The sequence below is a fragment of the Calidris pugnax genome, unplaced genomic scaffold (assembly GCF_001431845.1).
Source record: "Calidris pugnax isolate Ruff unplaced genomic scaffold, ASM143184v1 scaffold75, whole genome shotgun sequence".
NCBI classification, from domain to species: domain Eukaryota; kingdom Metazoa; phylum Chordata; class Aves; order Charadriiformes; family Scolopacidae; genus Calidris; species Calidris pugnax.
The window spans coordinates 229,122-253,048 of record NW_015090908.1 but is presented as its reverse complement, the minus strand read 5'-3'; the positions used below and the strand labels follow the sequence as shown (position 1 = coordinate 253,048).

At 41.1% G+C, this 23,927-nt stretch overlaps 1 protein-coding gene across 1 annotated transcript in view; it reads left to right on the top strand.

Moving 5' to 3' along the window:
* The window catches only part of PCNT (pericentrin), a 97,387-nt gene that overhangs the window by 56,038 nt on the left and 17,422 nt on the right, over positions 1-23,927 (top strand). The window contains exons 29-40 of the mRNA XM_014949236.1: positions 400-570; positions 1,942-2,094; positions 2,680-2,850; positions 3,118-4,239; positions 13,747-14,271; positions 15,190-15,295; positions 15,713-15,867; positions 19,588-19,785; positions 20,010-20,183; positions 20,801-20,996; positions 22,442-22,655; positions 23,341-23,491. Of these exons, the coding sequence (XP_014804722.1) occupies positions 400-570; positions 1,942-2,094; positions 2,680-2,850; positions 3,118-4,239; positions 13,747-14,271; positions 15,190-15,295; positions 15,713-15,867; positions 19,588-19,785; positions 20,010-20,183; positions 20,801-20,996; positions 22,442-22,655; positions 23,341-23,491 (3,336 nt within the window). The remainder of the gene's footprint in view (positions 1-399; positions 571-1,941; positions 2,095-2,679; positions 2,851-3,117; positions 4,240-13,746; positions 14,272-15,189; positions 15,296-15,712; positions 15,868-19,587; positions 19,786-20,009; positions 20,184-20,800; positions 20,997-22,441; positions 22,656-23,340; positions 23,492-23,927) is intronic.

Sequence of the window (23,927 nt, the reverse complement as noted above, 5' to 3'; positions counted from 1 at the left end):
CTCTTAAAGTAAACCAAGTCTCCACCTCTTACATTTAGCTTGGTAAATGTATGGTATCATAATAAATTTGGAAATGGCTACAAGAACAAGATGTTTATATTATTAAACATATAAAACACTTTGTAATTGAGAAATTATAGTATAACACTTAATGCTAAACTTTCTTAAGTTTTTAAACTTGGGGTAGAAAAAAATAAAGGGGTAAAAACGTGAGCCAAAAAAAAGTAATTTGTTTTGCATTCCTATTTCTTTATAGGCCATTGGGATTATATACTTTTTTTTCTTGTTCTGGGACTTGTTAGGGATGATGATGAAGTATTTTTGGCAGGATTGTTCTGGTTAGGTGGATATGTATATTGACAAGAATTACTTCTAACATACAAAAAAAATATTTTGAAGGATAAAGAGGCATTGCAACAGCAACAGTACAACAACCTCATTCAGATCTCAGCTCTACAGTCAAAACTGGATGAAACAAGGCACAGAGTACCAGCAGATGGCAGTTCTGACCCAGGACTAAAGGAGCAGCTACAAGCAGAGCAGGAAGCACTTCGGGCAAAGGAGAGAGAGGTGAGAGTTTTGGTAGGGTCCTGTGAAATTTTGAGTAACTGACATCATTGCAGAAACATGTTGTCAAAACTTGTAGCTGGGAATTTTAGAATTCAAAAACTTAGTGACTAATGTTGTAGTAAATGTGTCGTCTTACCCAGTATTCTCTATGCTTTGGTGTTAACTCACCTTCCTTTTTCTTGCTTTTCTTTTTGCCGTAGCCCTGTCTGTCTCCCCTCCCACTGGAAACTGTCTTGTGCTGACTCACATCCACTTTGAGACTGATTGATCAGTATCTGTTGTAAATTGATTTTTTTTCTTTCCTTCCAAAGTTGAAATGGAGGCAGTTATATTTTTATTTTACTTTGAAGAGTGAGCAATAATTTGCTTAAAAACAGAAGGGACAATTACCCATAATGGTGTCATCTGACCTTCTCTGTTTTGTGAGAATGTTAGCAATGAGTACTTGTGTTGTGTCAAGCTAAGCTGAAATGCAGTGTAATTGGTCACATTATTTAGAACTTTTATTGGATTTACAGACACAGATACATACATACACATCCCTCTTAATGTTTATGTAATTATTATAGTATCTGTATATATCTGTAACATAGAGTCCTGTTTAGGATGCGCAAAGAAGAAAAGCGTGGGTGGTGCACCAGTTAATTGTACACCATTGTTTCAAGAGCAGTAAGATAATAAGAACTAATTTCTTATAGATGCAACTTCCAAGTCTCTTACGAAGTCTGACTTCAGGAGTCCACTAAGCCTTTTTCATTCCCGAAACCCCTCTTCCTTGCTACCTGCTAAGGCAAGAGATGATAAAACCTGTGAGTGTCAAGATCACAGTGTTTCCAAAAAGCTCTTTGCTTTAAAACAGCTACAAACAGAGAAATGTATAGTTATTGACTCTTCTACAGGCTGATGGAGTCCATGCTCAGAACTTTGTTGACTGCTATGTTACTGGGATTAGTACTGCAGTGTTATTTCTGTCTTCTAGGAGGAGGAGAATGGTGATGGCGTTAACTGCTTGTGATTACATTAGATACCAACTGCTAACATGTCTCTTCTTGTTATGCCAAATTACATCTGTGGTCAAGCCTTCTTTATTCAGAACAGAGTAACATATCTTTTATGAGCAGTTATGTGGTTTTAGAAGAAAATGAACAACCACCTTTGCAGTACTCAGCAGGTTTTGCAGCTGAGGAGCTGGAACGCTACCTTCTTATTTTACGCCTCAAGTATTTTATTAACGCAAATTGATTAGGGAGAGTTTAAATCATAGAATTTGCTGAAGTTACTTGCTTTTGGTAAATAAGGTGATAAGTTTTATCTTTTCTGCTTAAATGACAGGACTTAATTGAAACAACTATGCATTTTCTTCTTTTTTAGATTGCAAGCTTGTTAGACCAACTAGAACAATATAAAGATAATTTGATCAGTAAAAACAAGGAGATACTTCAGCTGAACTTGCAGTTAGAGATGCAAAAAAACCTGAGCACTTCCAGCATCAGCCAGCTTCAGTTAGAGAATGCACAGTTGAAGGTAGGTTTCCTTAGCTTTAGTGTGCATGAGCTAAAACTTCAGAGACCTCTGTTCATGAGTGCTGTGGTCTTCATCTCTTGGTGTTATAAACAAATACTTAATTTTGTTTCTGTCGTCAAGGGAATATTGGATTACTGTTACCAGGCTAATACTGGTTATCGTAGAAAAAAAAGCACCCAATACTCTAGATTCATGCTTATGGCAATATCTTCTACAGTAATTTGATTTAAATAAAAAGCTTATCTTTTCCCTGGTCCTAACAACTACAGTGTTGTCATTTAGTAGATACTGTACAGTTTTGTGTGCATTCCTGACTTCTACAGCCATAGCAAGTGTTATAAGTTAGAAAACTGTTTGGTTGTTGATCTGGCAACTACCATATTCATCTCTTGAAAGCTGAGAAATGTTGTGGCAATCTGATCCAGCAGTACAAATCTAAACAAAGTAGCTGCAGTTGTGTTCTCGACTTCTATAACATTATAGTAAGGAGGGGAATGTTTAAATAAAGCCCTTCGTTCAGTTCTGCCATTAGGTTGGAAGAGAAAGTAAGTCCTTTCTAATGAGATTGCTGGTTTTTCTCATCAGGAGGACCTAGCAAAACTTCATGTGAAGCAAAATCAGGATCTGAATATTACTGATTCCTCAGCCTTGTCATTCCCACAAGCACTACTTAAAGAGAAGAATCAAGAAATTGATCACTTGAATGAGCAGATGAAGAGGCTGCAGCATGAGCTAGAGAATACTATGGATAATAAAGTAAGAATAGTTACTATATGTTTATTGCTTGATTTTGAGGGAAGCATGGTATACAAATTCTTACTGTAAGTGAAATGTATTTGATAATTCTCTTAGGAAAGTAGAGAGTATTCTGAGTAGCTACCAGCTGAAGCGTGCAATTCTTCCTGCTATTAAGTGTGTGAATTAATGCTTGCGTGATTCGGAAGAAAAATGTAATTAAAACTCTATGTACAATATTAATTCTGCCTACATACAGTAATATTCAGACCTTATCCTTTTGCTTAGGTTGTGGAAGACCAAAAATCTGAAATTAAAGAACTCAAATCTCTTGTTGAGCACCTTCGTGGTGACCAGGAAAGGCTGCGTAAGGACAACGAGGAAGAGGTAGAACAACTCCATGGAGTAATTGAGAAGCTTCAAAAAGAGCTGGCACAAATTGGACCATTATGTCATGAAGTTAGTGACAACCAAGATGGTCTCTATCAACTTGCATTGGGAAAGCCAGTGGAAAACCTTCAGAATGAGTTGACAAAGGGACTGGAAGATTGTCAGGGTGATATTGATCCAAATGGAAGAAACGCATTGCTGCTCTCCAAAGTGAGAGAACTTCAGGAGGAACTAGAGCTTGTCTCAGCTGCTAGAGAAGCTCTTCAGCAGCAACAGGAAGAGAAGGAATCACAATTCAAAATGGAAGTGGAAATTTTGGAGAAAAAATGCCAGAAATTACAAGAGTCATCAGAGCAGCATGTTGCAGAGCTAGCTGCTCTGAGAATACAGCACGATGCACTTCAGGAAGAGTACAGCCTTTTCCAAACACATTTTTCTCAGAGACAGGTTGAAAAGAGGACAACATTTTCTCATGTTCAAGAACTTAAAGATACTGTGATAGAAAGGAAAGAAGCAAATCTTCTAGAGAAAGATACACAAATGAAGAGAATGGCAGATCAGAGAGAAGCTGAGGCAACCGAGTTGCAGAACTTAACAGAAGAGGCAGCAGAGCTTCAAACTGAGTTGGAAGAGAGTGCAAATCAGGCTCAAGATGTTTATAGTCTTCAGTTGGAAGTTTCTAGACTTGATTTCCAGGTGCAAGCACTCAATCAGAAAGAAGTAGCTTATCAGAAAGAAATCAATGAACTGCGAGAGAGCACTGCAAAACTGAAAGATCAAAATGAGGCATATGTGAAAGAGCTTGAAGCCTTACAACTGGAAAGAGGTGAACTTATTTCACAGCTGGAGTCGTACAAGCCAAAGGAACAACATGATCATGAAGACACTAACCTTCTCAAGCCGTTCTGCCAGAGAGAAAGAAAAGGCAAAGCCCATATAAAAGGAATGGAGGAACTGGAAGAACTGAAAGAAAATGTTGATAAGTCATTTGCAGTACTGGCTTCCCCTACTGATAAGCTGGTAAGTGATTTGTTTTTTAATAGTATTATTTGTTTTTTAAAATAATCCAATTTTATGTGTCATAAACCCCTATAGCTTATCCTTTTCAGTGCTGTAAGAAAAGGTGAAAATGAGTACTGTGGCATAAAAACGACTGTGGTGAGTCAGTTGAAGAGTCTGTGTGTAGTTTCTTCAGCAGTAGCTAGAGCTGGATGCCTGGAATGACTAAGAACGGGGCAAGCATGTGTGGAAACCACCTAATCCAATAAGTTTTTCTGAGCTGGATATGGTTTTGGGCACAAATCTTAAGATATGTATTGGATGTGAATGGCAAGGTGTTGGCAGTGGAGGAGGTGTAGGTAGAACTCAGAGAAAAGGCTGAGGCTGCTCCATGCCGGGCACAGCTAGTTCCACTGCAGAGTTCATCAGCCATGTGGTGGTACTGCTGCAAAAATGTATTTAAGAAAGGGCAGAATGCTGCACAACCAGTAAGAAGCGTGAAAAACAGCCCATGGGAGATACCATAGAGCAAATATCCACACTGCAGGGGAGGAGGTAGAGGAGTTTGGAATGAAGGAGCAAAATTGAATCTGGGGAGAAAAGGTGGGAGGCAGGGTGGGAAGTTGTTTTAGTATTTGTCTTTGTTTCTTGCCATCCAACTCTATTTTAATGGCAATAAATTAAATAATTTTTCCCCGAGTCAAGTCTGTTTTGCCTGTGAGAGTAATTAGTAGGTGATACCCCTGTCTGTATCTCCACCCATGAGCTTTTTGCATCTTGTTTTGTCCCCCTGATCTGTTGAAGAGGGAGAGTGAGAGAGCAGCTAGGTGGGCAGCTGGCCAAGTTCAACCCACCACAAGCTACTAGGACTATATTTACCATGCTTGATGGCTGTCTTGGAGAGCTACATGAAAATACTTCGTTGTGTATTGTATTATTTTTTTTTTTAGAAATCCTTATTTACTGAGACTATCTCTCATATTAACTCTGAATCCTTTTTTAGAACCATTTGCTCCAGATAACCTAATGTGAACTTTTGGAAAGCAGTAGGACCCAGATGACCTGTTTTTCAGAGAGCTGTAGTTGTTTATTCTATACCAGCTTACTGTCTTTTAAGGCTGGCTTACAGAGGTGATAAGTGTTCCTAAGAGGGCTTATATGAAAATAGTTTGAGTGCATGGGAAAAGAAAAAAAAGTTAGGTGTCAGGCTTATGTGGATTTTGGGGATCCTGACTGACAGTATGATATGGGTATAAAATTCCAAGGTGGTTGACTGTTCTGCTTGCCCCTTTGTAGTGGGAAGGGAAGACAGCTTTTCAGCACCAGACAGGAATGATGGTTTGTAGGTAGAATTATTCGATTTCCAAGCAAGGCAATATAACTGAGCTTTAGTATTGGTATCACTAATGGTAAAAAAAACTACTTGCAAAGTTACTGTGATGTTACAGAAAGTTTCATACTACTTTGCCATTTCACTTCGTAGCCCAGCAATTGCAACAGGATGTAGTTCTTAGTTTTAAAACCTACTCTGTAATAACAGTGGATTTTCATTAGACTTTTGTCTGTTGTCTTAGAGCTACCCTGATGTATCTAGGATCTATCTTATTTAAATGATACTCAAATGCCATCTCTACTTATTTAAAGAAATTATAGGATAGTCACTACGTAAAATCACTTATGTTAATTTTATAAGGGAACTGAATTGTGTAGCTATGCAAAATATGTGATCATTACTGGTGTTTGTATTTTTATTTGCTTAAAAGTTCCAGTTTGGGTCAATGCCATTTGCCTAGGTGATACTGTACATTCAGGGTTTGTCTCAGAAATCCCCCAGAAAAAGGCATCGGGTGGGAATAGCGTTGAATGACCTATGCAGAATGACGTACTTCAGACTGCTGAATGTATGTATGCAAGGCAGGAGCAGAGCTTAGCCACCTGGCCTCCAGTCTAGTGGTCTACTGGACCATGTTGCTTATACAGATAATGATTGTTAGATCCCTGTTTAAATAACATAAGTAACTGCCATAACCAAATATGCTTTATACCAGGTCTACTGGCTGTGTTTATCTGTCTCTATAGGTCTCTTTTAGGTTGTAATAGCCACTTAGTAGTAGCAGTAACTCATCAAGGTCAGTTATCAGCTTCCTGGTGGAAATCACATGCTGCAACACTGTTTTTCTCTTGTCCAGAGTAAGAGTACAGCTGCTTGATCTCAGTTTAGTAATGATTGTCCTGGTGGGAGACTTCAACCTACCAGATATCAGCTGGGCACACAACATAGCTGAGAGGGAACAGTCTAGAAGGTTCCTAGACTCCCACCAGACAGACCTGTCTCCCAGCAGACTGTCTGTCTCCCAGCAGACTTCCACCAAGATATCAGCCTTGATGGCCCTCCCCCTGATTCTTACCCATAGGCACTCAACCTTACTTTTACCCTCAATTAGTTCTTGACATTTGTAACCCTCCCTAACATACAGGGCCACCCCTCCTCCTCTCCTTCCTTGCCTGTCCTTTCTGAAGAGTTTGTAGCCATCCATTGCAGCACTCCAGTCATGCAAGTAATCCCACCACGTTTCTGTGATGGTGACTGCATCATAGCTTTCCTGCTGCACCATGGCTTCCAGCTCCTCCTTCCAGTTCCACACCTGCTGCATGCATTAGTGTAAAAGCACTTCAGCTGGGCTACTGGTCCCACCACCTTTTTGGTGTAGGAAGGCCTAACTTCTATCTGACCGTTCCCAGGCACAGCCATAGTTCACAATCCATTGATGACCCTTGCATCTCTGCTGATGGATTCCCCCCCTTACCCCTTCAAACTTAGTTTAACGACCTTTTGATGAGCCCTACCAACTCCTGTGCAAAGACAGACCCTCTTCCCCTTTTGAGACGGGTGTACCCCATCTGTCTCCAGCAGGCCTGGTGTTGTGTAAACCTTCCTGTGCTCAAAAACCCCAAAGTTGTGCCTCTGACGCCAGGCTTGGAGCCAGGCATTGATCTGCTGAGGAACAGTCTAGAAGGTTCCTAGACTCCCACCAGACAGACCTGTCTCCCAGCAGACTGTCTGTCTCCCAGCAGACTTCCACCAAGATATCAGCCTTGATGGCCCTCCCCCTGATTCTTACCCATAGGCACTCAACCTTACTTTTACCCTCAATTAGTTCTTGACATTTGTAACCCTCCCTAACATACAGGGCCACCCCTCCTCCTCTCCTTCCTTGCCTGTCCTTTCTGAAGAGTTTGTAGCCATCCATTGCAGCACTCCAGTCATGCAAGTAATCCCACCACGTTTCTGTGATGGTGACTGCATCATAGCTTTCCTGCTGCACCATGGCTTCCAGCTCCTCCTTCCAGTTCCACACCTGCTGCATGCATTAGTGTAAAAGCACTTCAGCTGGGCTACTGGTCCCACCACCTTTTTGGTGTAGGAAGGCCTAACTTCTATCTGACCGTTCCCAGGCACAGCCATAGTTCACAATCCATTGATGACCCTTGCATCTCTGCTGATGGATTCCCCCCCTTACCCCTTCAAACTTAGTTTAACGACCTTTTGATGAGCCCTACCAACTCCTGTGCAAAGACAGACCCTCTTCCCCTTTTGAGACGGGTGTACCCCATCTGTCTCCAGCAGGCCTGGTGTTGTGTAAACCTTCCTGTGCTCAAAAACCCCAAAGTTGTGCCTCTGACGCCAGGCTTGGAGCCAGGCATTGATCTGCTGACTCTTCTGGTTACTTTCCTCATCCTTCCCTGCCACTGGGATGCCAGAGGAGAACATGATCTGAGCTCCTGACCCTTTGACTACTTGTCCCATGGCCCAGAAGTCTCTTTTGATTGCCCTTGAGTTTCTTGTTACTAGCTCATCTCTGCCTGCCTGCAAAATGAGTAAGGGGTCATAATCTGAGGGGCTTACCAGGGAGGGAAGTTTCCTTTTTATGTCTTTCACCTGGGCCCAGGGAGGCAGCAGAGCTCCCTGAGAAGTGGGTCAGGTCTGCATATCAGGCCTCCTGCTCCCTTCAGGATGGAGTCGCCTACAACAATGGCCTGTCTTTTTTTCTGAACTGAGGATGTTTTGATGCTGGGTTTAGTACGACTTAACCCTGGCGACATCTGTGTAGACAGTGAGTTACCCTTCCCATCATCATTGGTTTCCCTTTGCAGAGCCTCATACCTGTTTTTTAAGGGTACCTGGGGAGGTGGGGGAGTTCCTGGGGAGACATGCCTGCTTCGTTGGCCCCCCATCCTTCAAGTTGCCTTCTTAAGCCTGTCAGGAGCTGGGTTTAGTACGACTTAACCCTGGCGACATCTGTGTAGACAGTGAGTTACCCTTCCCATCATCATTGGTTTCCCTTTGCAGAGCCTCATACCTGTTTTTTAAGGGTACCTGGGGAGGTGGGGGAGTTCCTGGGGAGACATGCCTGCTTCGTTGGCCCCCCATCCTTCAAGTTGCCTTCTTAAGCCTGTCAGGAGGGACAGGGAGTTCTCTGTAGATGGGGCTCTGTCTGCCTGCTTGGTTTCTGTTACGGGAGGCAGGGTGCAACTGTGTCCTTCTCCCTCGCACATTCCCTGATTTTCCTCAACTTACCTCCTCCCTGAGCTCCATCACTAATTGGAGCCAGCCCTTTTTTGCCGCGATTCTCTTCCCCAGTGCGGATTTACCTATACTGGAACTGGTCTCCTTGGCGAGAGGAGACTGTATATACATAAAGTGTGAGGTGCATACACAACTTTAAAATCTTAGTTAATTTAGATACAATTTGAGAATGTATGGAAAATATGCAATATACATGAATAGGGAAATGGCTCACAAAAAATATCACAGGATCACAGAATCACTGTGGTTAGAAGGAACCTCTGAGATAGAGTACAACCTTTAAAAAAAAAAGAACAAAACCAAACCACCAAAAAAACAAACAAATAAAACCCACAAAACACAACACCTCACCACATCACACCCACCCCACAAACCAATAATCTCAGGCACTAGAACATGCCCTGAAGTGCCCCATCTATACGTTTCTTAAATACCTCCAGGGATGGTGACTCCACCACCTCCCTGGGCAGGCTGTTCCAGTTCCAGTGCCTGACCACCCTCTCAGGAAAGTCATTCTTCCCAATATCTAATCTAAACCTCCCCTGCCCCAACTTCAGACCATTTCCTCTGGTCCTGTCATTATTCCCTTGAGAGAAGAGACCGACCCCCACCTCTCTACACCCTCCTTTCAGGGAGCTGTAGAGGGCAATGAGGTCTCCCCTCAACCTCCTCTTCTCCAAACTAAACATGCCCGGTTCCCTCAGCCTCTCCTCATAGGACTTGTTCTCTAGACCCCTCCCCAGCTTGGTGGCTCTCCTCTGGACACGCTCCAGCCCCTCAATGTCCTTCCTGTAGTGAGGGGCCCAGAACTGGACACAGCCCTCGAGGTGAGGCCTCACCAGTGCCCAGTACAGAGGCACCATCACTGCCCTGCTCCTGCTGGCCACGCTGTTCCTGACACAGGCCAGGATGCTGGTGGCCTTCTTGGCCACCTGGGCACACTGCTGGCTCCTGTTCAGCTGGCTGTCCACCAACACTCCTAGGTCTCTTTCTGCTGGGCAGCTTTCCAGCCACTCTTCCCCAAGCCTGTAGCGTTGCCTGGGGTGGTTGTGACCAAAATGCAGCACCTGGCACTTGGCCTTATTAAACCTCATCCCATTGGCCTTGGCCCACTGATCCAACCTGTCCAGGTCCCTCTGTAGAGCCTTCCGACCCTCAAGCAGATCAACACTCCCACCTAGTTTGGTGTCATCTGCAAACTTACTGAGGGTGCACTCAATCCCCTTATCTAGATCATCAGTAAAGATATTAAACAAGACGGGCCCGAAAACTGAGCCCTGAGGGACACCACTGGTGACTGGTCACCAACTGGATTTCACCCCATGAATCACAACTCTCTGGGCACGGCCATCCAGCCAGTTTTTTATCCAGTGAAGGGTACACTTGTCTATGCCATGATTCGCCAGTTTCTCCAGGAGAACGCCATGGAGGACGGTGTCAAAGGCCTTGCCAAAGTCCAGGTAGACAATGTCCACAGCTTGCCCCTCATCGAGAAAGCGGGTCACACGGTCATAGAAAGAGATCAAGTTGGTTAAGCAGGACCTCCCTTTCCTAAACCCATGCTGGGTGGCCCTGATCCCTTGCCTGCCCTGCACTTGCCGTGAGAGCTCTCCCGGGATGATCCTTTCCATGATCTTTTGTGGTACCAAGATCAGGCTGACAGGCCTATAGTTTCCCAGATCCTCCTTCCGGCCCTGTTGACCAGGATTGTTGATAGATGATGGAGAGAGGCTTGGTGAGCTCTCCCACCAGCTCCCTGAGTACCCTTGGGTGAATTCCATCTGGCCCCATAGACTTGTGTGTGTCCAGGTGCATATTTTTTCTTTGAGCATGATGCAGGGAGAGGTGAAGGCAGTGAACACTTCAGAGAATGAAAAGAATGTAATTGTAAAGGTGGCATCTCATAAAGAAGAACATAATTCTAAATTAGGATCAGCAAAAAAAGACTTCAAATTCAGTGAAGAGAGAACTAGTAAAATTTTGAAGGATGTAAAGGTATGCTGGAATTCTGGGGGCAGCTAAATGATTTAAAAATCACTTCTCAAGTAGAAACTTAAATTATGAAATGTTTAAGCTCACGTATATATGTCAGTATATGTATTTCCATGTTGAAGTGCTAAAAGTTTTACAGTAGGCTGAGGAGGGATATCATCAAAGTTGTAGAATGTGTTGAGTCAAAGTAAACAAACTACCATGTCTTCATGCATTTGTTACAATAGACCTTTTCCTACTGATCTAGTTAATCCCAGTATAAGAAAAGGACAATATTTGGTTTGGAGTATCAACTATCCATAGTTGATATTGACCATGAACCTGAAAGCTGGAGAAGAAGAAAAAGAACAGTATTTGTGTACTTCCTGCCGCTCTAGTATGCATTAATTAAATGCCGTTATACAGAACATCTTCAGAGGAAAAGAAATGACTGCTGCTTGGAGTACCAAGGCAGAAACCCTCATGAGATTAGGCAGCTCTTCGCTTAATCCTGAATAGTGAATGAGAGTTGGTTCAAATGGCAAACATCTAAGAGCCCTTGTGTAATAGTGAGTATAACACAAACAAATGCAGCATTCTTAGAGGAGCAAAGAATACCACTGCAGTTATTCTTGTGTTCAAAAGTGGGAACAATATGAAAATTAGGAAATGTATTAAAATGAAAGCTGAAGGAGCAGCTAAAAGTGTAAAGCACTTGCAGCTAGCATGAGGCTTAAACAGGCTAGGGCTTATCAGCTAAGATGGATTAATAACACAAAAGGATTAAAATGGTGCTCTAAAAAGAGAGAACAATATTTAATTGTATCTTACAATGTAAGTGGTATGGAGGGTGAAATGCAATTTGCATGGTGGCAGGTTTAAAATAAGCTAAAATATCTTTTCAAACAATGCATCATTTAGAGTCTTAGCCACAGAATCTAGAAGATCAAAAGAATAACTTCATCTTAAAATTACTTGGATTGAGTGATTGAAGGAAAAATCAATAAGAATTGTCAAACAGAAAGATGTTGACTGCATATGTGGCCTGGGATGTGTAGACCTTGGATTGCAGGATGCTTGGGGAGGTACCATTTCACAAAACAGGGCAAAGCTCTGCTGTCTGGCAGGGGTCCTTGTCAAGAAGATTGTTCTAGTCCTGTTAAAACTTCTTCAGGCTGATGGCGGTGAAATAGAGAGGAAACTACAGAACTAGGGATTCAAAAATTCCTCATTTGAAGAGAGAAGGGGTTGGGGGGAAGGCAACAAGAAGGGGAAACAGACCTATCTTAAAGCAGTAGGTGGGCCAGCTTCAGGGGGGGCTTTGAGAGCATTCAGTGCCTGGGGCACTGAAGATGAAAAAGTGGAGGGAACAAGGTAGCCAGACCTTCTACGTGAGTTATGGAGCCATTTGAAGAGAAGCTGCAGCTTGGCATGCTCAGTATATGTTCTGGAGTCTCCTTTCTGCCACAGAAGAGGCACAGCCTTTGCCATGACCACACTTGTGCCTACTTTTCCCTTAGGAGTGTCTGTATCAATGGCATCAGTAAGTCCTGGAATTACATTGAGTTGGGCATTAACCTTAGGGTTCCTTAAACACTTGGTGATGGCACATCCTACTAACCTGAATCCCTGAGGTTACAAGGATTAGAGTAAAGGTATTTTCATGATGTGGTTCAGAGGTGTTCCACTTGGATGTTGGCCTCCTGGTGGAGTGAATAACAGGCTGAAAGACAGGAATAAGGTTTGACGACTTGCCTTTTGGAGCAAACAGTGGGACTTGTTGGGGCACTGGCTCTAAAACTGCATCCTTCCCATGGTGTCTGTACACCTGCTTGTTGAAAAGAGAATTAACGTCACAGAAGAACAATAACTTCAAGAGGTCTTGGGAAGGAAAGAAAGCTCTTCATATAGAAGTGCTGACCAAATGAGAGCCCTTGTAGTAAGGTAGGTAGGGATGTATCTGCATGTTCACAGTATTGACATTATTCAGATGTCTCTGCAGTTTGAAGGTGGAAGTTCAGCCTTGGCCTGGTCTGTGACCATGCCCTCACACTATGGGAAAGATGCTGGAAAGGTTCTATGGCCATTCAGATACTTAAGCCCTCAGGGTGGAAAATAGCTGGTTATGTGCAAGGATCACAGTAACTGAGGAAGATGGATACCTGTTGTGTCCATGCTAGTTGTATTTCCCAGCTGGACTCTGTCAGAGATGGTTGTTGTGTAGAAAGACTTTGGTCTGTTTTTATGGAGTCAGAGTTTGAGAAATGGTCCGCAGTGTTGCTGGTCAGCAGAGACCTAAGTTGGTTGTTTGATGCTTGGAAAAAATAAAATTGAAAAAAAAGGTAGAGTAGTCCTGTAGGAAAAGAATGATAAAAGGTACAAGCCCTACCAAAATTTAGGATATAGCATGTTGGTATATATGGCTGCTCTATGTGTCACATGATGGGACATGTGAATCCATGTTGCTGTTCCCTCCAGTGACTGGAAGGAGATGGTCGTCAGTTTATCCTGCATTGAAATGGCAGGCAAAGGAACCATCTGTAGACTTCTTAACCATTTTTTTCCTGGTTCCCGCAGTCAGGAATTAAGATTTAAGATAGTTCAGGAGATTTGTCCAGTTAGGAAAGCAACAGGTTTTGATTTGGTTTTATTTGAAAGTAGGAAGGTTATCTGCATAGCTATAGGGAAGAGCCTTTTTCCTGATTGATACAGAATTCATCTCTGCAGAAATAAATTTCCTTATTGTAAAGATTATTTTTTTCTTCTATTGATGATATGCTTGTTAAAAGGCCCAGTTAACTCGCATATAAAATACACTAAACTGTTGTAAAAATGATTTACATAAAATCTGGGAATAATAAGAGATATGACTGTTAAATTTGAGAAGATATTTTTAAGTGCATGTTTTTCAGTTTGCAAAATCATATTTAAATTCCATTGAGCAATTAATATGTGTTATTTCATTGTAGGAAAAAGATGAAGTTATGTTTGACTTGATGGCTCACAATATAAATACAAAAAGTCAGATTAACCAATCGCAAGAAAATATCTTGACTCAGGAATTGGACATGATCACCAAGTCTGAAGAAGAGCAAGGTTTGAAAAAGCATTGCCAGCAAATGTTGGAAATTCATCAAACTGCTGATTCTCCAAAACACAATTTGAACATAGGCAAAGACACTTCAACAAAAGACTTCCAGAATTTCATTACAGGAATGGCTTCATGGGGCTCACCTGAGATTGTGAGAAAGCAAGATATAAGCATGGAGCTTCAACCAATGCTTCATCTGACACCCTTTTCAGAAGTTGAAAGCACAGATTTTGAAATTATACACTCCAGGTCATCCATGCAAGAAGATAATTCTCTGTTGCTGGGATATTCTAACCTGTATGAAAATGGCAGTGAGGAGGCAGCAGTGGGAGTAGATAGAAAATCTCCAGCTTTCTCTCAAAGTGCCTACTCTGATGACCAAGATATGGAGAAGAAGGTTTTAGTAAGTGATATTTCATGTCTGATTTAATTCTAATTAAAAAAGACGGCTCAGCTCTGTCCTACTTGGATCATTGTTGGGCCATTGGCTTCAAAGTAGTAGAAACATACACAGTGAGAGGCGTAGGTCCAGCTATGTTCTGGACATATGATATTTAGTTCCTCTCTCACTGATAAATTGTGGAGCACATTCTGGCCTGTATTAAAACACTGTCAACCATGGCTTCTAATAGTTGAAAACAGTCTTCCAAAACTTAGAAATTATCAGTAAGCTGTTTACAGCAGGTTTTGCATCCTGCATGCTGCTGATGTGGTGTCAGTAAAAACATGAGTATTGCCCTTGTGTTCTCAGAAGATTTGTTGAAAGGACTCTTCAAATCCTGGTGCTTTTGCAGAGACGCTACATGGAAGTAACTGATAAATTTGTGCTAATACTTCATGTGCAAGTAATTAAGCTAAAACCTGTGAAACTTTTTTGCTACCATGGTACTCAATTTACTGTAACAGTTCTCCACATATGAATATCTGTCATTGAATGTTAAAAGAGACTGTTTCAAAACTGGAGAATAGAGGTTTTTCTTTTTAATGCAATAATTTTATATGTTTGTGTCGTATCATTTCACCTGAGGATAGAGTCTGTACTTCAGAAAATTAATCTCTGGCTGTATATTTTTGTGCCTTGCTTTTGAAGGGTATTTTATTATAAATACATGTCTGTTTCTTAAGACTGTTGAAAGGGAGAAAAAACAGAGATGGAATAGCTTCCAAAGAGCAGTGATGTTTCATTCATCATCGTATTTGCCATCTCTGACTATGATCAAGTAGGCATTTGCTAAAATCTGCACTAGTAACAAAGTTGTTATAAATCCAGAAAACTACAGCTGGATTCAGAAAACTAAATTTATGAAAAATTATTTCCCAGCAGATGAGAAAAGCTGATAATCTAACTTTAACCCCTTCTGATTTACAAGATGATGTAAGATCAAGAGCATCTGCCATAGATGCAATGAGCGATGGATATGGCAGCAGTAAGTTAAACTTCGTAGATTCCTTTAACCTTTTGTTAACTTCAGTATAAAAATATTCTAACCTTTCCTCTTCCATTTTCTTTTACTGTACGGTTTGTATTTGAAAGCTATGCCTTTGTCAGGTGGTTCTTTGTTTAGAAAGACTTATATATTTTTACTAGTGGAAGCCTGCTTTTGCCTTTTCATCTTTACATCCTGAGAAGGAGACATGGGGTTTTAGTGAGTCCTGGCTTAATTACTGCACTTTCTCTGGTGCTAAAGGCAACTTAAAACCTTTTAAGTTAGTTGAGATCTCAACCATCTAACTTCAGCTGGCCCTGCATTCATAGTAACAGAAGAAATCCTGGTTATTTTGCAAGCAATTATGCTGGTTTGGTGTTCTTTTCATCTATGTAACACTTGTGTCTTTTTCTTCAGATACCAGCTCAACTTTGGCAGCTAAACTAAAGCAGGAGCTACAAACGTCAGACCACCTGGATGCTAGTTTCATGGCTTATCTGCAGTACCATGGAATGTTTCCAGATACTATGGAATCAATGAGAGAAAAGGAAATACTTTCACCACAGCTGAAGGTAACATATGATTAATAGAAGAATACCAACAAATTAAAACTGAAATGTCAAAAATGAAATGCTAATATAAAATAGACCTAGCTGCTTCCTTTACACTGTGAACTGTTCTGTGATGGTTTAAACTTAAGGTTGATTATGGTTCTTGAGTCATTTTTGCATCTCATGGGACAAATTTACAGACATTTGTCTTGCTTGTACTTGCTAGAATTGAAAAAGTTTTGCTAGGTGGTTGCAACAGCACTGGTGATGTTCCAGAATGTGGTGATACAAGGACTAATTTGGTTTGTCTTGGAGTCTTTACAGAAATCTGCCTCGTAAATAAGCATAGCTAGCTGACGTCATGCTCCCCTGCCTATTCTTGTCATTCTGATGTGATGGAGAGCTGTGGAAACACCACTGCAAGGTGTGGAGGGATCTTTCAGAGTCCGTTGCAGGAGCATGAAGAATATAGAGAAGACTGAGCAGTGATTGCTTACTGTAGTCAGTCAGTAAGGCAAGTTTAAGAAAGTATATGCCTTGGACTTTGGAGGCAAGGAAGGAGAGGCAGCAGGGTTTCTCCTATGTTAAAAAGAAAAAAAAAAAGGAGGAAAAAAAAAAAAAAAAAAGGATAGATTGTGCAGAGCTGACTTTGAAAAACAGAGTAGATTCAGGATGCTGAATCTTAGGAGAGTAAGTTTTCAGTTGTTTGAGGAATTTGTGGATGGGACTTCCTGGGAAACTGCCATTGGGGGATAAAGGAGCAGAACTGACCTGGCAGCTATTTAAGGACACTTTTTTTAGAGCAGCAAAGGTTTTGATTCCCACGTGTGAGAAATCAAGCAAAGAAGGAAGGCAGGAGACAAGCATGGCTGAGTAAGGACTGCCTGGTCAAACTAAAGTGTAAGAAGGAAATGTACAGGCAGTGGAACCAGGGATATGTAACCTGGGAAGAATATAGGGATGCAGCCTGGACGTATAGGGATGGGATCAGGAAAGCTAAGGCACATTTGGAGGGGAATTTGGCAAGGAATGTGAGGAAGAGTAATAAGAAGGGCTTCTACTAGTAAATTGGACAGAAAAGGAAGATTAAAGACAATGTGTGTGCACACACATGATAAATAAGACAGGAGTACTGGTGACAACTAAGGAAATGTACAGGCAGTGGAACCAGGGATATGTAACCTGGGAAGAATATAGGGATGCAGCCTGGACGTATAGGGATGGGATCAGGAAAGCTAAGGCACATTTGGAGGGGAATTTGGCAAGGAATGTGAGGAAGAGTAATAAGAAGGGCTTCTACTAGTAAATTGGACAGAAAAGGAAGATTAAAGACAATGTGTGTGCACACACATGATAAATAAGACAGGAGTACTGGTGACAACTGACAAGGCTGAGGTACTCAACAACTTTTTTTGCCAAATTTTCATTGCCAATCACTTCTCTCACATCTTAAGTCCCTTCCATTGTAAGAGAAGATCATGTTCAAGGCAACCCGAGGAACCTGAACGTATACAAGTCTGTGGCACCAGAAGAGATCAATCCCAGGGTCCTGTGAAAATTGGCAGATGACGTTGAGCAGCTTATCAACTACATGTTTGAAGAGTCATGGCAGTCAAGTGAAGTCCCCAGTGACGGGAAAAAAAAGAAACTCCACACCCATTTTTTAAAAGGGTGATAAAGAGGACCCTGGAAACCTACTGACCTTTGAGCCTCACCTCAGTGCCCACTAAGATCATCGCTAAGATCCTTCTGGCACTTATATTGAAGCATATAGAACACAGGAAGGTGATTAGATACAGCCAACATTGCTTCACCAAAGGCAAATTGTTCCTGACTGATCTGGTGGCTTTCTACAATGGACAAGGAGCAGCAAGTGGTATCAATACTGGCTGAGAGCTGAAGGGATTGAGAGAAGCCGTGCAGAGAAGGACTGCTGGATGAAAGAATGGACATGAGCCAGCACTGTTCGCTTGCAGCCCAGAAAGCCAAGCATATTCTGGGCTGCATCAAAAGAAGCATGGCCAGCAGGTCAAGGGAGGTGACTCTCCCCCATTGTGGTGAGACCCCACATCCAGCTCTGGAGCCCTCAGCACAGAAAAGACATGGACCTGTTGAGGCAGGTTCAGAGGAAGGCCACAAAGATGATCAGAGGGCTGGAGCACCTCTCCTATGAGGAGAGAGATTTGAGGTTGAGAGAGTTGGGGTTGTTCGGCCAGGAGAACAGAAGGCTCTCCGGAGACCTTATTGGAGCCTTTCAGTACTTAAAGGGGGCTTATGAGAAAGATGGAGGGGGTCTTTTTACCAGGGCTTGTAGTGACAGGAGAAGGGCAAGAGTTTTAAACTGAAAGAGGGTTGGTTTAGATTGGAAATAAGTAAGAGGTTTTTTATGATGAGGGTGGTGAGACACTGGAACAGGTTGCCCAGGGAAGCTGTGGATGTTCCATCCCTGGAAACATTCAAGGTTAGGTTGGACAAGGCTTTGGGCTACGTGATCTAATGAAAGATGTCCCCATTCCTGTGGCAGGGGAGTTGGACTAGATGATCTTTAAGGTCCCTTCCAACCCAAACCATTCTGTGATTCTGTATCAAAAAAAATTCTCATAGAGCGTAGTTTCATAGACTTCATGGAAGAGGTAAATTTTATTTTGCCTTAAGATACAGAGAATTTTTTTTATTTAGTTTCTTTCCACGATCTAGATTTTACTGTCTGTAAGGTCTGACTGCACGTTCCAGTACTGCGTGTTTAGTTTGAGCACTTACTGTGCTTCTGTTGTTAATGCTTACCAAAGTTTTCATCAATTAGCATTGGTTCTTTAAGTAATCACTATTTTGATTCCAGTGACAAAAAATAACTCAAGTTGCTTCAAAAGTTAAGTCATTCAAAAAAAGTGCAAAGACTATCAAGACTTAATGAAAAGTACTCCATATTATTTTTGTTAAAGGGAGTAGCAATGAGAAACAGCTTCACATCAAGGCTGGGTTTGTTTTTTGGTTTTTTTTTGGAGGAGGTGGTAGAAATGTAGAAATGGACTTAAATCTCCAGTGACCTTTTTTGAAAAGAGACCAGGAAACATCTGTGCATGATGTAATAGTTTGTGAATGGGGAATTTACTTAAAAGAGATTATTTTAGCTAATAATGTCAGAGGAACCCATTTCCACTCTGTAAGTTACTAAGACTGAATATCTTGGGAGATGTTCTTTGGGCATAATCTGCTAACTTAAGACAAGTTGTCTAAATACATAATTCAAGTTTCTGACTTCACTGGGGTTTAGTAACATGGCTTCAGACTTGTTAGAATTTAATTTATTCCTAGAAGAGTTACCTAAATAGTTCAGAAACAACCAAGATAAAGTACAATCCGTTGGCTTAATTCCATATCAGCATGTTTATGTACGCAGCAATAAGATGCACTAGCCAAGGCTGCCATTTGTACTTTAATATTGTGAATACAGTATTTAAGAATGCAGTGGCCACTGTATTCTTAAATATTTACCTCAGTTGTTCGGAGATAAAAATTCTCTGGTAACTGTTGTTTCATTCTATATATGTGTGTGTGTCTATGTGTATTCTTAGTTTATTAAACATGCCAAGTAGCAGGGCAGACCTGCATGCCTTTATCTGTATCACAGCCTCCAACAGCTTTTTAATATTTGTTGTCTGGTACTATCTGCTCTTACGCTGTCAGGGTGCTGATGCCTGTTTTCTAATATTATGCATTATGGTCATTTTTCCTTTTCAGACTGTGCTGAAGATGGTGTATGAGGAGAGCCGCAAGATACTGGCTTTGTCAGAACATCCCTTTGGTTTTAGGGAGCTGCAAAATGTTCCTGAGACCAGAGCGGTGATGGAGGGTTGGCAGAAGGAGGGCTTAACCTTGCTGGATGCTATACAGTCACTGAAAGATTACCTTAGCAAGCTGGCAGATAGAGGAGACAAGGTATGACAATAAAAATATCCTTTAAAGCAAGGTAGCCAGGTTTTTTTTAATATATATATAGAAATGTATATTGTTATGTATATAAATGTGTGTTCGTGTGTGTATATATGTGTGTATATATATATATAAGGAGCAAGGGACTCTTTCCTTTCTGAACACCTTTGGTCTGCTTAAATTAACAGATTGAGAGAGATGCCGTTTAAAAAAAACTATTTTTTTAACAGGAACATTCAGGTATTGCTGCTGACTGGAGAGGAGAACTTCTGCAAGCAGTACAGAGAGTGTTTGAGAAAGAGAGAAATGTGTTGCAAATTGACTCGACGTCTCATTTCTCCAATCCTGAGTCTGGTGATGAAGGTTCATTAGTGGAAAAACTGGAGTATGTCATGAAACAACAAGTAAGAAAACTTATGCTCATAAATCACTTTTTCTGTTCCCCCCCCTTTTTTTTTTTTGAGGTTTTTACAGTTTTATTACCTGTGTTATTAAATCTTACTATGTACGTTAATCAGATTGTGTGGGATCAGTAGGCTTTTATAGTCTATGTTTTGGTACCATTTTTCTCACACTTTGTATATTGTCTTACAAAGCCTATTGATTATTTTAGCTGGCATGCAGAAAATATAGTGATCTGGAGACTGTGATAGTAAAAAGAAAATATTTGATAAAAAGGGAAGGAGAGGAAGAACTCCATCTAGGAGTGTCACAGACTTCTCTTGCAAAGTGTGTATGTTGAGCTAACTCTGAATCTCTTTGGGATCTTTTTGCTGATAATATTTAGGTTTTAGATTCAAACGAGATGGTTTGTCTTAATGATGTATGAACTGTTATTGATAACTATACTTTATTTGGAATCTATTGAAGTGGTTTTTTTCTGTTTTACTTAATCTTAACATGAAGCATGAACTTAGTCATTTGAAGTTGCCTCTGTACTTGTATTACAAAAGTTTCTCTAGGGTTTATTTTTGTAGAAAATATGGGAATGTAGATGTAATAGGACTTGTTTCGTTTTCAGGAGCAGCAGAGTCAGATGGCTGTTGAGCAGCTTTTGTCCTCAGACAGGAATAGCTTGCTCTCTGAAATACAGGATCTGCGAGCTCAGCTGCGCATGACACACCTTCAGAACCAGGAGAAGCTGCAGCAGTTACAGGAAACCCTCACCAATGCGGAGGATCACGGGAGCAAACAAGAACACTACCTTCGGAGGAAAGGTAGTTGTCCTGGTTTGGGGTAAAACAGACCTAATTTTTTGCTCAGTAATTTTACTTTTTAGCTGGGCCTCTTCTAACTAACTAAACTCTGAAGTGAACAGCATTTTGTTCAGAAACTGTTCACTCTTGCAGTGGTAAGACCCGATTATACCAAGGAATGGTGTGCAGAGAGGCTCGTTTATAGTTATTCCTGTAACAACCAAGGTCAGGTAAATTTGTTATTTGCCCCGTTGGAGGGTGGGAAGCGGAAAAGCGTAGAGGGGTCCCACCTGTGGGGAGGAGCAGACAGGACAGGTGACCCAAACCTGACCCATCCACACCATGCTGAGTATAAAAGCTGAGGGATCAAAGGGTCAGCTCTTCCTTCAATGGCCGACGTCTGAGGAGGACCCTGTCTGTTCGTCTGCCTTTGATCCTGATCCGAGCGTTCCTGACTCCAGCTCCAGAATCCAGCTCCTGTCCATCCCCGAGTCCAGCCTGGGACTTTTCCCTGTGCCTGCTGGTGACATCATCATCATCCTGGGAGCTTGATACCATTTTGTATATACTGTGTACCCTTTTTTCCCCTTTTTTTAAAAATTACTTTTCTGATTATTTATTATTTCATTATTTATCAATATTTTCATTAAAGTAGCTTAGTTTATTTTCCTAAACTGGTAAATCTCTTTACCTCTTCCTCTTCTCTCTTTGAAGAGGGGGAGGGAGGGACCATCTGTCATTCTGATTGGCCAATCCAGCCAAAACCACAGCAGTCATAATCCCAAATTCTTGTTATCTGGTCTTCTATGTCAGTTCTTTCTTTTTTTGCCTAGAAGATAAAAGGCAAAAAAAGATTGTTTCACAAAGAAGCAGTTGCTGTACAGTTCCTCAATTTTACTAATACCTTCAGGTTTCCTACAATTTTAGAAGAGGTAGGAATTATTCTTCTTTCTAATATTAGTAGTTAAGAAAAACCTGTGAAAAGCAAAGAGAAGCTTTAAAATAGAACTGAAGGGTGACTATATTAAATACTACACATATGTAGACAACTTCTCAAGGGTAGTAGAATATTGTTGTTAGTTTTCAGGAAATTCTTCATGTATGTGTTTGCTAGTAAATGGATGGGTTTGCTTAATGAGGTTTAGAATCCATTAGTAACAGTACATTACAGTAACTCTGTCTCGCCCAGCTTTCACATTCTTCTCACCTTGCCTGGTCCACCAGCAAAGATATAGATTAAGAAAAGTATAGATAAAGAAATAGAGGTAGTGTATTTCTATATACACTAGCTCTCTGTGTGTGTATTTCTCTACTGATTCCTGTCATATTTGAAAATAAGTGGTTTCTCCAGATAAGAACACTTTAATACAGCTGAGGGGGTTTTGCCCAATTTGCACCAGTATAACTGCTAACATATTGTTAAATTCTCTGAAATGCAACTAACTGTTAACTTTTTCTTATCCTAGTTGAATTATTACAATATAAGCTTCAGCAGGAAAAATCTGTTGTAAGTGACTTGCATAACACCCTGTCTGAGGAGCAGAAAAGAGCCTCTGAAACATGTGATCTCTTGAAACAAGAAAAAGCAGCCCTGAAATCAGAGCTTTATGAAAGTAAGCAAGAGAATGAAAGACTGCAGAAAACCCTAGAAGAGCTTCAGAGGGAGATAAACCAGTTACGGTGAGAAGTAGATTTATTAATTTATTTTATTTATCAACAGGTCTGAAAGAGTTTTATGCTCATTGGATCCACAAATGGCTTAGCACTTGGGAACAGGAGGAGGAAAACTAACCTCTCTCAGTTGTCATGGATACGCTCATTTTTCCTTACTAACTGCTTAAATTTATATATTCTTCAACTCAAATTTGTACATTTATCTTTTCTGTAACCTTGACTAAGAAGATTGCGGAAACAAGTGCATGTTGTGTTGGTATACTAAATCCCCATACCCCTGATACACCGCACTCCTGCAGCTTTTATCTTAGTCTGCTGGTTGTTCTGTTTGCCTGTCATCTTGTGTATGGGTTTTTTTCTGCACCACCCTTCCTTACTCCCCCATCCTCTTCCTAGTGTATGCCAGTGTTTTTTCTTTCCTCTCACAGGACAACAGTTTTGCGCTGCCAGGATAGGTAACTTCTCCCCATCTTTTAACTGTCATTAAATAGAGCAATTCTAGCTTTCCTTGCAGGGGAAGTAAATATTTTCCGACGGTAAGTACCTGTGACTTGAAAACTTGACCCTCTTTAGAAACAGCAATAAGTCAACAGACCAACTCACAAGAAGTAGCCCAAAATGTCCTGCTTGCATTGCTAGTGAGGACGTTCTGTTCTGAACATAGATACAAGTGTCGTTTTTAACTTTTCAGTTTTTCATTGGAAAAAAACCAAAAGGATTTGACAGCTGCACTTGAAGACTTGCAGACAGAGCACCTGAAGGAAACAGAGCTACGAGGTTTGTTTGAGGAACAACAGCTTCAGCATAAGAAAGCAGAAGATGAAAAGACAAAGGCCTTGGAGGTAATGCCCTACATCTCAATGCTTCACTTAATGTTATGCACCAAGAAAGGTGAACTAACAGGTTATTTTTGCAGGGTTTTTTTTTTTATAACTGTTTAAATTCCTCCCCCTGCCAAACTCCTACTGAATGTGCATAGCATTTATTTTGTTTCCACAGAATTAAAGCTTTCAGTTACCCTCCTTGTGGTAAAATAAGCGAAAGTTTTTTGGTTTGGATTATTTTTTTCCATAACTTCTGAGTGGGTTTGGAGGTTTTGGCATCAGTTTTATGCTGCCCTGTGCTGTGTAGAGAGCCAGATTCTACAATTGTGTAACTGAACCCTTTATTCCAGAGCAAAAGTGCTATGAGGATGTGATGTGTATGATCAACTGAGACTATGCACAAGCACCCAATGATACATACGCTTGGCAGAGAATAACTGGAGCCTTTGCAATG